This window comes from Aythya marila (assembly GCF_965140915.1).
Source record: "Aythya marila genome assembly, chromosome: Z".
Lineage (NCBI taxonomy): Eukaryota > Metazoa > Chordata > Aves > Anseriformes > Anatidae > Aythya > Aythya marila.
The window spans coordinates 52378094-52390102 of NC_139080.1; the positions used below are offsets into that span (position 1 = coordinate 52378094).

At 39.8% G+C, this 12009-nt stretch overlaps 1 protein-coding gene across 4 annotated transcripts in view; it reads right to left on the bottom strand.

Moving 5' to 3' along the window:
• Positions 1–412: 412 nt before the first annotated feature.
• The window catches only part of ZNF462 (zinc finger protein 462), a 96525-nt gene continuing 84928 nt past the window's right edge, over positions 413–12009 (bottom strand). For all 4 annotated transcript variants that reach the window (XM_082784384.1, XM_082784382.1, XM_082784383.1 and 1 more), the window contains 3 exons: positions 9502–9634; positions 4207–4321; positions 413–3131 (listed from right to left, as the gene is read on the bottom strand). In XM_082784384.1, the coding sequence (XP_082640510.1) occupies positions 2930–3131; positions 4207–4321; positions 9502–9634 (450 nt within the window). In that variant the 3' untranslated portion in view covers positions 413–2929. The remainder of the gene's footprint in view (positions 3132–4206; positions 4322–9501; positions 9635–12009) is intronic.

The window sequence follows — 12009 nt, forward strand, 5'->3', positions numbered from 1 at the left end:
TCATGAAGAGACTGAGTTGATAATCCAAATAGTGGCCTGTCTCTATCTATTTTGATCCTTCAAGACAGACTGCAAAATTTCTTCATTTCCATGTTTGGGTTCAGGCAGAGTCATCAGACTTTGGCAACATGCCCTTGTCCTCTAATGGATATCAGGCTGGTGGATATCCAAGGCATTCCTCGGGGATGTGGCAGACCCCTCACCCTGTGTGAGCTAGGTAAGAGTCACCCCACCCCACCTGTAAATCCGAAGTTCTGCGTCTGTGAAATAGGGGGAGAAAGGATGAAGAGAGGAAAGAGATGCTTTGATCCCTCCCAGAGATGTTAAATGCAGAACCAGTCACATAGATATTTCCATAGTCCCACCACGAGAGTAGCCAATACAGAACAACACACACACAGGCACACACTCTTAAAAAGTTTTTATTAATTTTCATTGTTTTGTTTTTTTTAAAAAAAAACAAACCCGTCAGTGCAACAGTTCAGTATCCCCTTCCTATCCCCCATCAGTAAGCAGTAATTTTAAAATCAGGAAATACCGAGTGCTGAAGCCAATGGGTTAGCATTTTGCTATTTAATTCCTTCTGTCAAACTCTGAAAAAGTCCTCTGTATAAATTAAACAATGAAAAAAATGTTATTTTCAATTCTATGTCATTACAGTCAACAGAATCATAATAATGCATCTAAAATGTGTGTCCACAATATATCAGGTATACATTTTTGGGAAAAGAAAGAAAAGGAAAACAATATGACATTCTAAGATTGTTAAAAGGATAATGGTCCCGTATGTTTTATTAACAGGTTAGCAAAACAAAATCCAATGGATTACAATATTTACATGTTATTTGAAAAATAAAGTAGTGATAAAAGCATGTCACAATCATTTATTTCTTTTTTTTTTTCTTTTTTTTTCTTTTTTGGTAACCATTACAAACACCCAATCCAGGTATGGAACTGTTGAAATACATTTGAAATGAGGCCAATTAAAAACAAATACAGACACAAAATGTGTATTTATATTTGTCCCTCCAATGTGTTTTTCACATGACGTTCCCTCCCTACTTCAAAAAAAGGCAAAAAAGTTGGAAAAAAAAAATCAAAGGAATCCCCCTACCCCACAACTGATGAATCCTCAAACGCAAAACACCATGCTTCTCAAGTAGCACTTATTCTACAAATGCAATATTTTTGCCATCAATTTTATGTGAAGCTCTCTGGGACACCATTTTCCCAGCAGCTTCCTCTTTTCCCCCCTCCCCCTCCCATAGATCCCCCCCAAAACAAACGAAAATTAAAAAAAAAAAAAAAAAACAAAGACACATGCATTTCTAAAACTAGGTTTCAGTCAAGTACTTTCTACTTTTTGGAAAGAAACTCTTTTTTGTTCACAATCAGAACATACCATGGGCACCAGATCCTGTATTCCCTGTTCAAAATCCCCTTAAGTTTGGTAGGCTTTCCATTCCAGGAAAAGTGCAGGATCAGCCACTTAGGTATGCAGGTTCCTATTCATTCTACGCTGCTCCCCTCATGCTAAAAGCTAAGGAGGAGGGGAAAAACTCAGCAACTCCACCTTGAATCGAGTAAAGTAGTTCTCCAGGCTCAATGTCATATGTAACTATTACATCTCCACTTGCAAAAAGATGTGTTAACAAACACCCCTCCCCTCCCACCACACCAAAACAAAAAAGAAAGCACGCACACCACGGACAGAAGAAAACAAGGCAGCCAGTCTTAACAAAAAGTTACTGGTGTGAGACTGATAGATGTTAATATGACAAGCAACAGAACGGTTATGAGGACCTATGTGTTTGGCCCGCAAGCTGCATAGCTGTGCTGTAAGTTTGGTTCTTTAGTCTTAAAAAAAAAAAAAGTTAAAACATCTTTGTTATTTACGTATGTTTAAAATTAACAGCAACAACAACAACAGCAACAAAAAGTTCTATTCACAAGATCTAGTCTCCTTTCCCTGTCCCCCCTTGAAAAGAAATAATTCATTTTACATGACAAACTTAATTGTGCTGTATTTGTAACACCTCAGGCTGATAGAAAATAAATGTGGCAAACAAAACCGCACAATCAGTCACATGAAATCTATCAAATCCTAAAATTATAACTGAATACTAACAAACAGCTTACCTGGAATAAAGGATGACAATTCACAAACAGTTATCTAGGAATTAAAGTCTCTCTCTTTTTTTTTGTTTTTTTTTTACTAAAATAATTAAAAAAATCACAGTATTTTAAGAAATAAAACCCACACTGGGATTTTAAGCACAATTTGTTTCTTTCTTTAAAACTTTTTTCTTCTTCCATTCACCACCTTGCCCAGCAGTCTCTCTACATTTAACCACAATGACAACAGGTAGTACTGACAAATGCAGAGATCTCCCTTGGTTAATTTTGAGGTACTAGGAAACAGGTGACTGTTTTAAGCAAAGCAGTTTCTGTTTTGTTTTTGTTTTCTTTTTTTTTTTTTTTTTTTTTCTTTTCATTTCTAAAGCAGTTGCATTCAGTCTGGAAAAGCATTATGTATTAAAACTAGAAAAACGCACCAAAATTTGTGCGTTGAAAAGTTATCCCCCTTACTTCTTCCACGCTCACGATGCTTCCATTCACAACCAATCCAAGTCTCCACTGCAAAGCACGTTGTGTAATGTAGGAATATGGGGAGTTTCTTCATTAGTCCAAGATGAATGTAACTTCCCATTGTCAAGATCCAGAAGAAAAGATGCAGTGATGTAATGGAGCCACTTATTCCACCACTTAAATAACTTTAATACACACACACTCACACAGGTACCAGTGCTTTGAAAATAGATCATTCAGTCCTAAAAGCAGCTTTATTTCTTCCGTCTGCCCGCCCCACCCGCCCTCCCCATGCCACTCATTACTGTTCAAGTACGTTGGTTAAAATCACACCAAATGCTTATTCGTTTTTGGCCTCCGGGTTTTCTTGGAGAGGTTTGTCAGCAGCTACCACACTGACTACTGTTTCACTGTTGTGGGAATAGTCCAGCACCATTTTCTCAATGCTTTCTTTTTCTTCTGGCAGTGTGCTAACGGTCTCCTCCACGTCCTCCTTCGTCTGGCTGTCCTCGCTGGTCCCATGCTTACTTTCATTCAGTGCCCTGAAAGCCAAGCAGCAGAATACAGAAACATTTGCAGTCAACACAGAGAACAGCAAAGCCAATCCATGCATATCACAGAAGGGGGAAAAACAGACCTCTTCCTAAAAAAGTTGACACAAGCAGCCACACCTTTGCTACCTCATGCTTAAGAGGAGAGGTAGTGGAATGAAGCTGCCAGTGGGATCCATGACATTACAGCTCAAAAAAAGGCACAGGAAAAGAGTATTTTTCCGAAAGAGTTAAAGATCTGATAAAACTTTTTCTAGCTTTCAACATTTCAAATACTCTTATCTAGGTGGACAAGATTAAAGGTATTAAGATTAAAGTATTTTTCATCCTGCCACATTTAAGTTACAATATTGTATTTAAATGTCTTCTGCAGGACAGCAACCTTGAACAAGATCTGTTCTTTGAAGAAACTCTTGTCAGCAAAGACATCTCTACTACAGAACTGATCTTCATCAAGAGAAGGAAAATTAAGCGTTCCAGAGACAGCTATCTTATCTGTGACGCGTATCATCCCACAGTGTACAAACTACAGTAGAAAGACAAAGATCTTTGCTATGCACTTCACTATGCTCATTTTAAGAGGAGTTCATTACAATTTTAACCTCCCTTTAAGGTCTTACCATAATTTCTCTGCACCTAATCCTTCACACTGTTCTACATGTTTAGCTGCAAGCATGCAAAAGAAACATAATAAGAAAGATAGGAGAAAAAAAAAATGGTGCTTCCTAGAACATTCCTCGTAATTTTTTTGCCATTTTTAAGTTGCTCTACTGGCAGTCAAAGTCAACAGCACACTCTGATGAAGTCAATCCTGGGGCAACTACGTGGTATTCACTTAGGGACAGCCCTATAGTCTACAGCCACTCCGAGCTGTTAAAAAAGGCTGAACTGGAAATTCTCATACAGAGATATCCAATAATTGCAGCAACACTTACGATAGAATTCTTCCTTCATGTAAACATGTTTGCCTTCCTCATGGGACTTGCTGGCAGGTGAGAATACAGTGGGGGAATACACTACTACTGTTACCTCTGGCTCTTTGGTGAAGGAGTATAGACCAACTTACATGCCATGTCTCAGCACATGTCGCTCCCACTCAGAGCCTTCTGTAAACGATCGGCCACAGAACTCACAAGGGAAGCGTTTCTCCGGAGGACCAGTGTCAGAAAACATCATGGGATCTGGAAAAGGTCAGCACAGCCTGTGAATTTTTATGTCTCAGGGCAAAAAGGGACCACTGCGATCCTACTCTGATCCCTTCTGCTGCTCCAAGAGAGAAAAAGTATCTCTAAGAAGCAAAAGGACATACCCATCAACTATTGTGTTTGTGAAAATGCAATTCCCCCAAAGCAAAATGACACTGCCAAGTAACATATTCCATCCTAAATCTTAGAACATCCCTGCAAAGAAACGTAACAGAGTTACTTATTACACCCTGTCCTTGTATTTCAATAAATGAAGGGACTGTGGAGTTTTAATTCAAAACTAACACTGAGATGAGCTTATGGTTAAAATAACTTGAAAGAAAAATGAAAAAAAGGCCATCTACATTTGAATTTTTTGAATTGGTTGTACACAAACTCTGAGAGCAGCCCTGAGGAGGACTTAGGGGTGTTGGCTGATAAGAAGCTCAACACAAGCCAGCACTGTGCGCTTACAGCCGAGAAAAGCCAGCTGTATCTTGGCTGCACCAAAAAGCAGCGTGGCCAGCAGGGCTGGGGAGCTGATTGTCCCCCTCTGCTCTGCTCTCGTGACACCCCACCTGGAGCACTGCATTCTGCTCTGGGGCGCCCTTCACAAGACCTCTTAACATGGACCTGTTAAGGGTGAGCCAAGAGGAGGCCACAGAGGTGATGAAGGGTCTGGAGCACCAACCCAAACCATTCTATGATTCTGTGACTAACATGTGATCCTCAGAAGAAATAGATGGTTCATTATGAAGTCTTACAAGCTAGAGTATCTCTAAAAGTCTTGCATCATAACTGCATAGGTGTTTCATCCCATCCTAGCCTTTTTATATGAAGGCCTTGGGGCCTCATTTGCAGAAGTGTCTAGCACCTAGTAATACAAGTGAACTCAGTGGCAGCTGAGGGAGCAGTATTTCTGAAAGCCAAAACCCACGTGAACACAGCCAGCTTTAACAAAAGATGAAACATTTTCTCACAAATTAAGAAGATCACCACACAAGCCATTAAAAATAATTGCATGGACTATCTCACTTGATTCTTTTGCTGGATATGAGACAGCACCATCTGCTCAGAGCATTAATTCCTTAGCAGGGATTATCTTAAGCAAGAAATCAACAGAATGTCTTTCTGACTCCTCCCAAACTACATAATAAAAGGGATTTTGCTTCTTTCTAGTTCTGATCTCTGCTCACTTGATTTCTTCACTCACAGATTTACTCTGTTCAAGATCAGCCTATGATCCTAAAACTGTCCATGCAAGCACTAGTATCCATATGTAAAGTTCTGTAAAGGTATTTTTGTGACACATATCCCACTTTACTAAAGTTCTATATGAAATTATTCTTAACACCATTTGTTGCTTCTTCCCCCTCAAAGAAACACCCTCACTTCCTATTTTTTACTGTTGGTGATTTATTTTGCAGATAAACATCACAAAGCAAGGTGCTGTGTCAATAGGAACACCAGAAATTAAATCAATACCATTAATTCAGTTTACACAGAATCACAGAATGGTTCCAACCCCCCTGCCATAGGCTGGGACACCTCCCACCAGACCAGGTTGCCTAAAACCCCATCCAATTTGTCTCTGAGCTCTTCCAGGGATGGGGAAATCCATCTGGATCTTAATACCATGTGTGTGGTACAAATTTGTAAGTACACTGCAACACACAGACATGGTACAGGGACAAATATTTGTAGAGGGCAGATGTTCTGGAAGCAGAAGTTGCTCTACTGTACAAGAAATACGCCTGCCATATAGTACACAATAGGAACTTCATTCTGGGCCTCTACAAATAAGAGATATGTACTACAGAGGATATTTTGCTGAAACAAATAGGGAGGATTTGTATTTGCAATTCCCATTAAGATTTGCAAGTGCTACTCTAGTAAATCCACCAGCTCTTCAGAATACACTCTATTGTTCACCCTACTTCCTGATCATTTTCGCTTCTAGGGCTGTGAATTTGGACTGCTTCCCTGGAGGAGTATCAGAAGCTGCTCTTCTCTGGGGCCTGAGAATGAGAGGGATGAGAGGTAACAAACCACACAGACACCTGACATGTTTTCATTTTTGGTGGTGTTTTGTTAGGTTGGTTGGTTTGTTTTTGTTTTGTTGTTGTTTTTGGTTGCTTGGTTTGGTTTAGTTTGCTTGTTTGTGTTTTGTTTGTTTGTTTTTGTTTTTGCATAATATTATGTACAAGAACTTCTGGATCCTTCCCCGTCCCACCCCCCCATGCTTCTACCATGGAAGTAGATTCTGGTGAGACAGAGGTCATCTGGGACGCAGTCTCTAGCAGGGGCAGTGTTTCCTTTTGTGTTGTACGACAAACACCCTCTTTTTCCTCTCCAGCCCCTGCCATCTTCTTCATCCCAGGTCATTATGTTTTCTGCTGTCCTTCACCAGAAGCAAAACATTGTTTTCCTTTCCCATCAAAGACAGCTGTTCAGCTCTGCTGAGGGGACATACCCATCTCTGTCTGCTCGCTTGGGCACTAGTTCTTCTTTGGTACACTGCCCCAGTAGTCCATCTGGAGAAGCAACATGCTCCTCTCTGAACCTTCAGTACTGTGCATTCCAGTCTCAAGTCAAAGCGGTGAATCTAGGCCGCTTGTTTGACTCACAGAAAGAAACCTTGGTTCTGCCAAAGTCACAGAGGGTTCAGGCAGCATTTGCTTCCAGATACTCAGAGCACAAAGAGACACTCTCAGCAAATCCCACTTCCTGCTAACACCACAAAGGCTAGAATCATCAAAAGCACCCCCCAAGAGGAATATAGTTTCATGTGGTTTGAAAGCTGTGACACCATTAGCCACTGTGACAGTCAATATTTAAAAGCATGGGTCTGGTTTTCTGCTAACACAGCAAACCATTTCTACGTTAGAAGTATCTTCTAAAAATCCATTGGGAGACGATGTCAACATGCAACTCTGCATCCAATCACACTTTTAGCTCCTGTCTCACTGGGACATTTTTCTAAAGTGTACTTTGGATCTTGCACCTTAAAGTAGTAAACTACAACTTGGCAAGAAAAATACAGTAAATATGACTTCTGCAGTAGGCATAAATGTTTTCCTATTCAACCCTGTTCAACCTATTATAGTATAAAATATTACAAGTTGTAATAGATTAAAAGGAGAAAAATTAGTAATGGCGAAAAATCACCCATATGGTCCAGTCAGGAAAGAATGCCTGCAAAACAAGCCAGAAAATACATGTGCTTTTTTAAAATTGGTCATCTAAACAATCATGCACAAGTCCCTCTTTAGCCAGCCTCTGATGAGAAATACACAGGTGGCAAGTACAGAATAAAACTTAGAAGTGTTCACACACTATCCCTTGCTTAACTATAGATCACATAAAGCACAGAGATAACACTTATCTATTTTCCCTGTAAGTTTAAATCTCCAGCATAGAAGGCGACATTTTTACATTTGCACAATAAATGTAACAAAATGAAGCATCCTAAAGCTAATTTAACCAATGAACTTCACCTTGGGCTGTCCCCCTCCCTACAGCACATTTACAGGGATTTGTAAGGCCTGGCAGACTGCATCTTCTTCCCCTTCGACTGGGTGTCACAGTTTCCATGGTCACTTCAGTACCATTGCTTCTATGTAATGCTAAGGTAATCCTCACAAGGTCAGCATGACTCTTCATCCTTTACTAGCTGTGGGTCTATACAAAACATTAATCACTGTGCTGTATCTGCAACTGGGGGGGAGGGGTGGTTCTGTAGGCAACGTGTTCCAGCCATGAGCCTCTGAGGGTTGAAGCTCTGCCTGAACTGACACCTGAGCAGGCTTTCAACACAACTTAATAACCCTGAACTTTGAAATGCATATGGAGCTAATATCCCTTTAGCGGGTCCTCTGATTTTTCTACTGCTACTACCTAAGATCTTGTGAAGGATACTTTTCATTAAAATGTAAATGGCTTCCTATCCAACTAGCTTCCTTTCTCATTTAAATAAAAACTATCATTAACTACACTTGAAGTGAAGTGCTACTGATAAGCACAGACTGAATTTATGCTGCAGGAACACTAAACAAAAGCCAAGACACTGAGGCCTGGCTATTAAGACGTGAGAGAAATGAGCTACACCTCTCTTGTGCTGAAAACAATTTGTGAATCCAGAAATTTTAATTTTTCAAGGTCTATAATGATTCGGGGAGACACTTCTTTTGTGAACAACTCCTGTATGAGTTGGAAATCAGTCTTCCACTGAAAGTTGAAAATTCAGGAGGAAGAAGATAAACATCATAGCATATCTTTACTTAAGTACATACAAACTTAGCTAACTGCAGTCATTGGCACCTGGAGGGTGAATGACCCCCAAGACCCCAACATCAAGGCATCACAGGGCTTATTAAAGAGTCATGAACATACTGTATTTGACCAATGAACCAAACACCAGAGCAAACTAAACAACACACAATTTAGACCAGAAACTTGCAATAGGTTGGTTTTCAGACTGGGAGAGGGCAAGGACAACATACAGTTTGATTTATAAGGGTATTACTTTTTCCCTATTGATATAACTTTGACCAAAACAAATGCATTAGAGAGTACATGCCCTACCCTTGCTGAAATAAGTGGGATTATTCATAGAAATGCACTTATGCACATAAATACACAATGGTATATATTGGACATGGACCTACCCTAGCTCTAGAGTTGCCAACTGCAACAACTACAACAGGACTAGCTCTCTAACAAGGAAGGAATGCTGGGCACAGAGTTAGGAACAGCCCATAAAAAAAAAAAAGTTTGGCCATGACTCCTTCGTCCCTTGCTTGATCACTGCCAACTGAGAAGCTAAAAACTGGTTACCAACACAGAAAATCTGTCAGACCACTAAAGTACTCCCCGCTTGCATAGTTTTCCAAGACCTTATAGATGTTATCTGTATGTGCAGATAAAGTCAAAGATCCTATCTGCATTTTCTCATAGTACGTATTTTCTTAACAGACTGAAAACTTGCAATAAGGATTAGAAACATGAGATTCCCCCAGGAATGGTGTCTTCACAAAAGCTCCATTCTGTTCCTCCTGGCATGCCTACATGACTTTACTGGAATGTGCTGTAGAGTCAACAGCTGACCTTCCTTGTTGGGACTGGTGGGGCACATTGCCGTGTCTTAAAAGAAAAAGAAAAAAAAGCACTGTACTGACCTCTCTCTTCAGTTTTGGGGCTTAACTCTTCTTCTTTTTCTTCCTCATCACTGCTGGAGCTCTCTGTTTTTCCCTTCATTTGTTCCAACTGGTCCAAGTTAACCCGTCCAACCAGCTCAAAGTTACGACTCACCTTTGACAAAAACACTTTTGTCAGCAATCAGCACAACCATCAGCTACTCAGAAAAAAACACCACATATGCAAAATGAAATCCAGTACACCCCAAAGCCTACTCAGCCACAGGTGACATGCAGATCTAGTCAAATTAACACATTTATTTTCACTAACAACAATTCATTTTTCACTGTTTCATCTGTGTTTCTCATTTTGTGGTTTTCAAAAAGTAATACCATTCAATAAATTATCCTAATTTCTTCCTGGTTTTGAGGCATTAAAACTAAAGAAGTCCAAGAACTGTAAAGCACTAAGTTGTATCCTACTTTTACAGGATCATTCAACTATGATGATCAAACATTGCCATTACACAATTATATTGAAGGAAAATTGTTTGTGGCTGGTTCATTCAGCCTCACGCATGAAAGGATGAGTCCTTTACTAAGCACGTGGCTGCTGCACACCATGTACACTTTCACTCATTAATAACAGATTAATTCTCACGAACAGCTCCAAAGTGCTTTGCAAACTGATATATAGACTATAATGTGAACACTTCACCCAGCAGTTAAACTCAGCAAACCCTAGGGTAAAATGCACCAGCACTTAATAGCTCAAGGCAGCAATATGTAAGCAGCAGCTTAGGGCACAGAAATCAGGAACTCTACCACATTCACTAGAAACAGCAGAGGAACAGTCCAGATTTACAGTAGAGGCAGACAGTGGAAGCATGACCAGGAAACTATGGCTAATACTTGTTTGATGACGAGAGCCCTCTGAGCTCATTGATCACTGCTGGTAAGCATTTTGGATTCATCTTTCACACAAAAAGATAGCCCTCCAGCAGCACAGGCACTGAGCTACAGAGGCAGAGAGGATGAAGACAGGAATGAGTGCAGTAAAACACCTCCTGCAAGATGCTGAATGAAATACCAACCCCCACTGACTATCTTTTATGCCTCTGCAGAAAAGGGAATCTGAATGAACCTAAGGGTCATATGAATTAGACTCTAGTATATGTCCAAATAGCAATCTATCCTAAACGCAGTGGTGTACAAGTAATCAGGTCCTTAGAACTACTACCTACAGACACCTGGGATGAGCTTCTCTGACTTGACATGTTACCCACGGAGACTTAAACAGACAAGATGATGTGGAAGGCATTTAATTCAACCCAGTTCATGCACAGGAACTCTTTAAGGTGCAACATATCATTTGGGTAACTGAGCCCAGAACTTGGACACAAATTAGTAAGATATGAATTAGTGAAGAGAGACATAGAAAAGATACTGTAAACTATTGGGATCATTATTGCAGGACCAAACTGGAAAAAAAAGTTAGGTGAGGAATAATATTCCCATTCTGATCCACTGTGAAAAGAATGAGGATTAACATCTCCTGGATATGCCAGAGCTTTTGTTGTGGTGATTGGAAAAGGAGGAGCATCTCATGTACCACATGAATTGCAGAAGACTCTGGTGGAGTTATAAAGAAGAAGACAAACAAAAATAAGCACATCAGGCCAACATTAGGTTTACAGAGTTTGTTTTTACAAGACAGCCAAACGTTTATGTGTTTGCCTTTGTGTTGTTTTTTTTTTTTGTTTTGTTTTGTTTTTGTTGTTTTATGTTTGTTTTTTTTTCTTGTGCAAAGAGTTTTGCTGGGACTTCTGATCTGCTAATACTGTCAACATAAACATGTTGACATGGGCAGTGTTGTTCAGTTAACGAAGTGAGAGTGAGTTTTAATGAGGACTTGGGCAGCTCAGCTCCAATAGATGGAAGCAAATAGCTGCCTCCCCTGGAAACGTAACAAGAAAATACTTTGATAAATACTCCAAAATACAACTAAATCCTAGAACTTCAGTGTTTCCCAGATACACAGTTCACAGCTACAGAAATTCAAAGTTAACAGGAGTCTGTGGGAAGTCTTGTAACAGCTTCTTAAAGACTGGATTAGGTCAGTACTCATGGACTCCACAAAAACTCCAAAGCAGTTTTAAACTAGGACCTAATTACAGTTACTGTTTATCTTTCCTGTGTTAAATGTAAACGGAAGGTATTGCCCACTTTGTTATTAAAATATGCATGGCACTTCATGCTGCTGAAGTTGCCAGACCAATCTTATGTTCGGAATCTCCTGCCTTTTAGAAAGCTGAATCATACAGCCTTCATATTGTTTTCTAATGCTTTTTTCTTTTTTTTTCCTTTAAAAAAATAGCATTCATAAGTGCCTTTTCCAGATGATCACATTCTGCAGAAAATAGTTTGCCAATTCTGATCAATCTAACAGTTTTAGAAACTCTCAGTTCTGACTTTCTAAAGAAAAAACAACAACAACAACAACAGGAAGTGAAATACAACATGGCGTTAGTTTCCAGATTGTCATGGGGT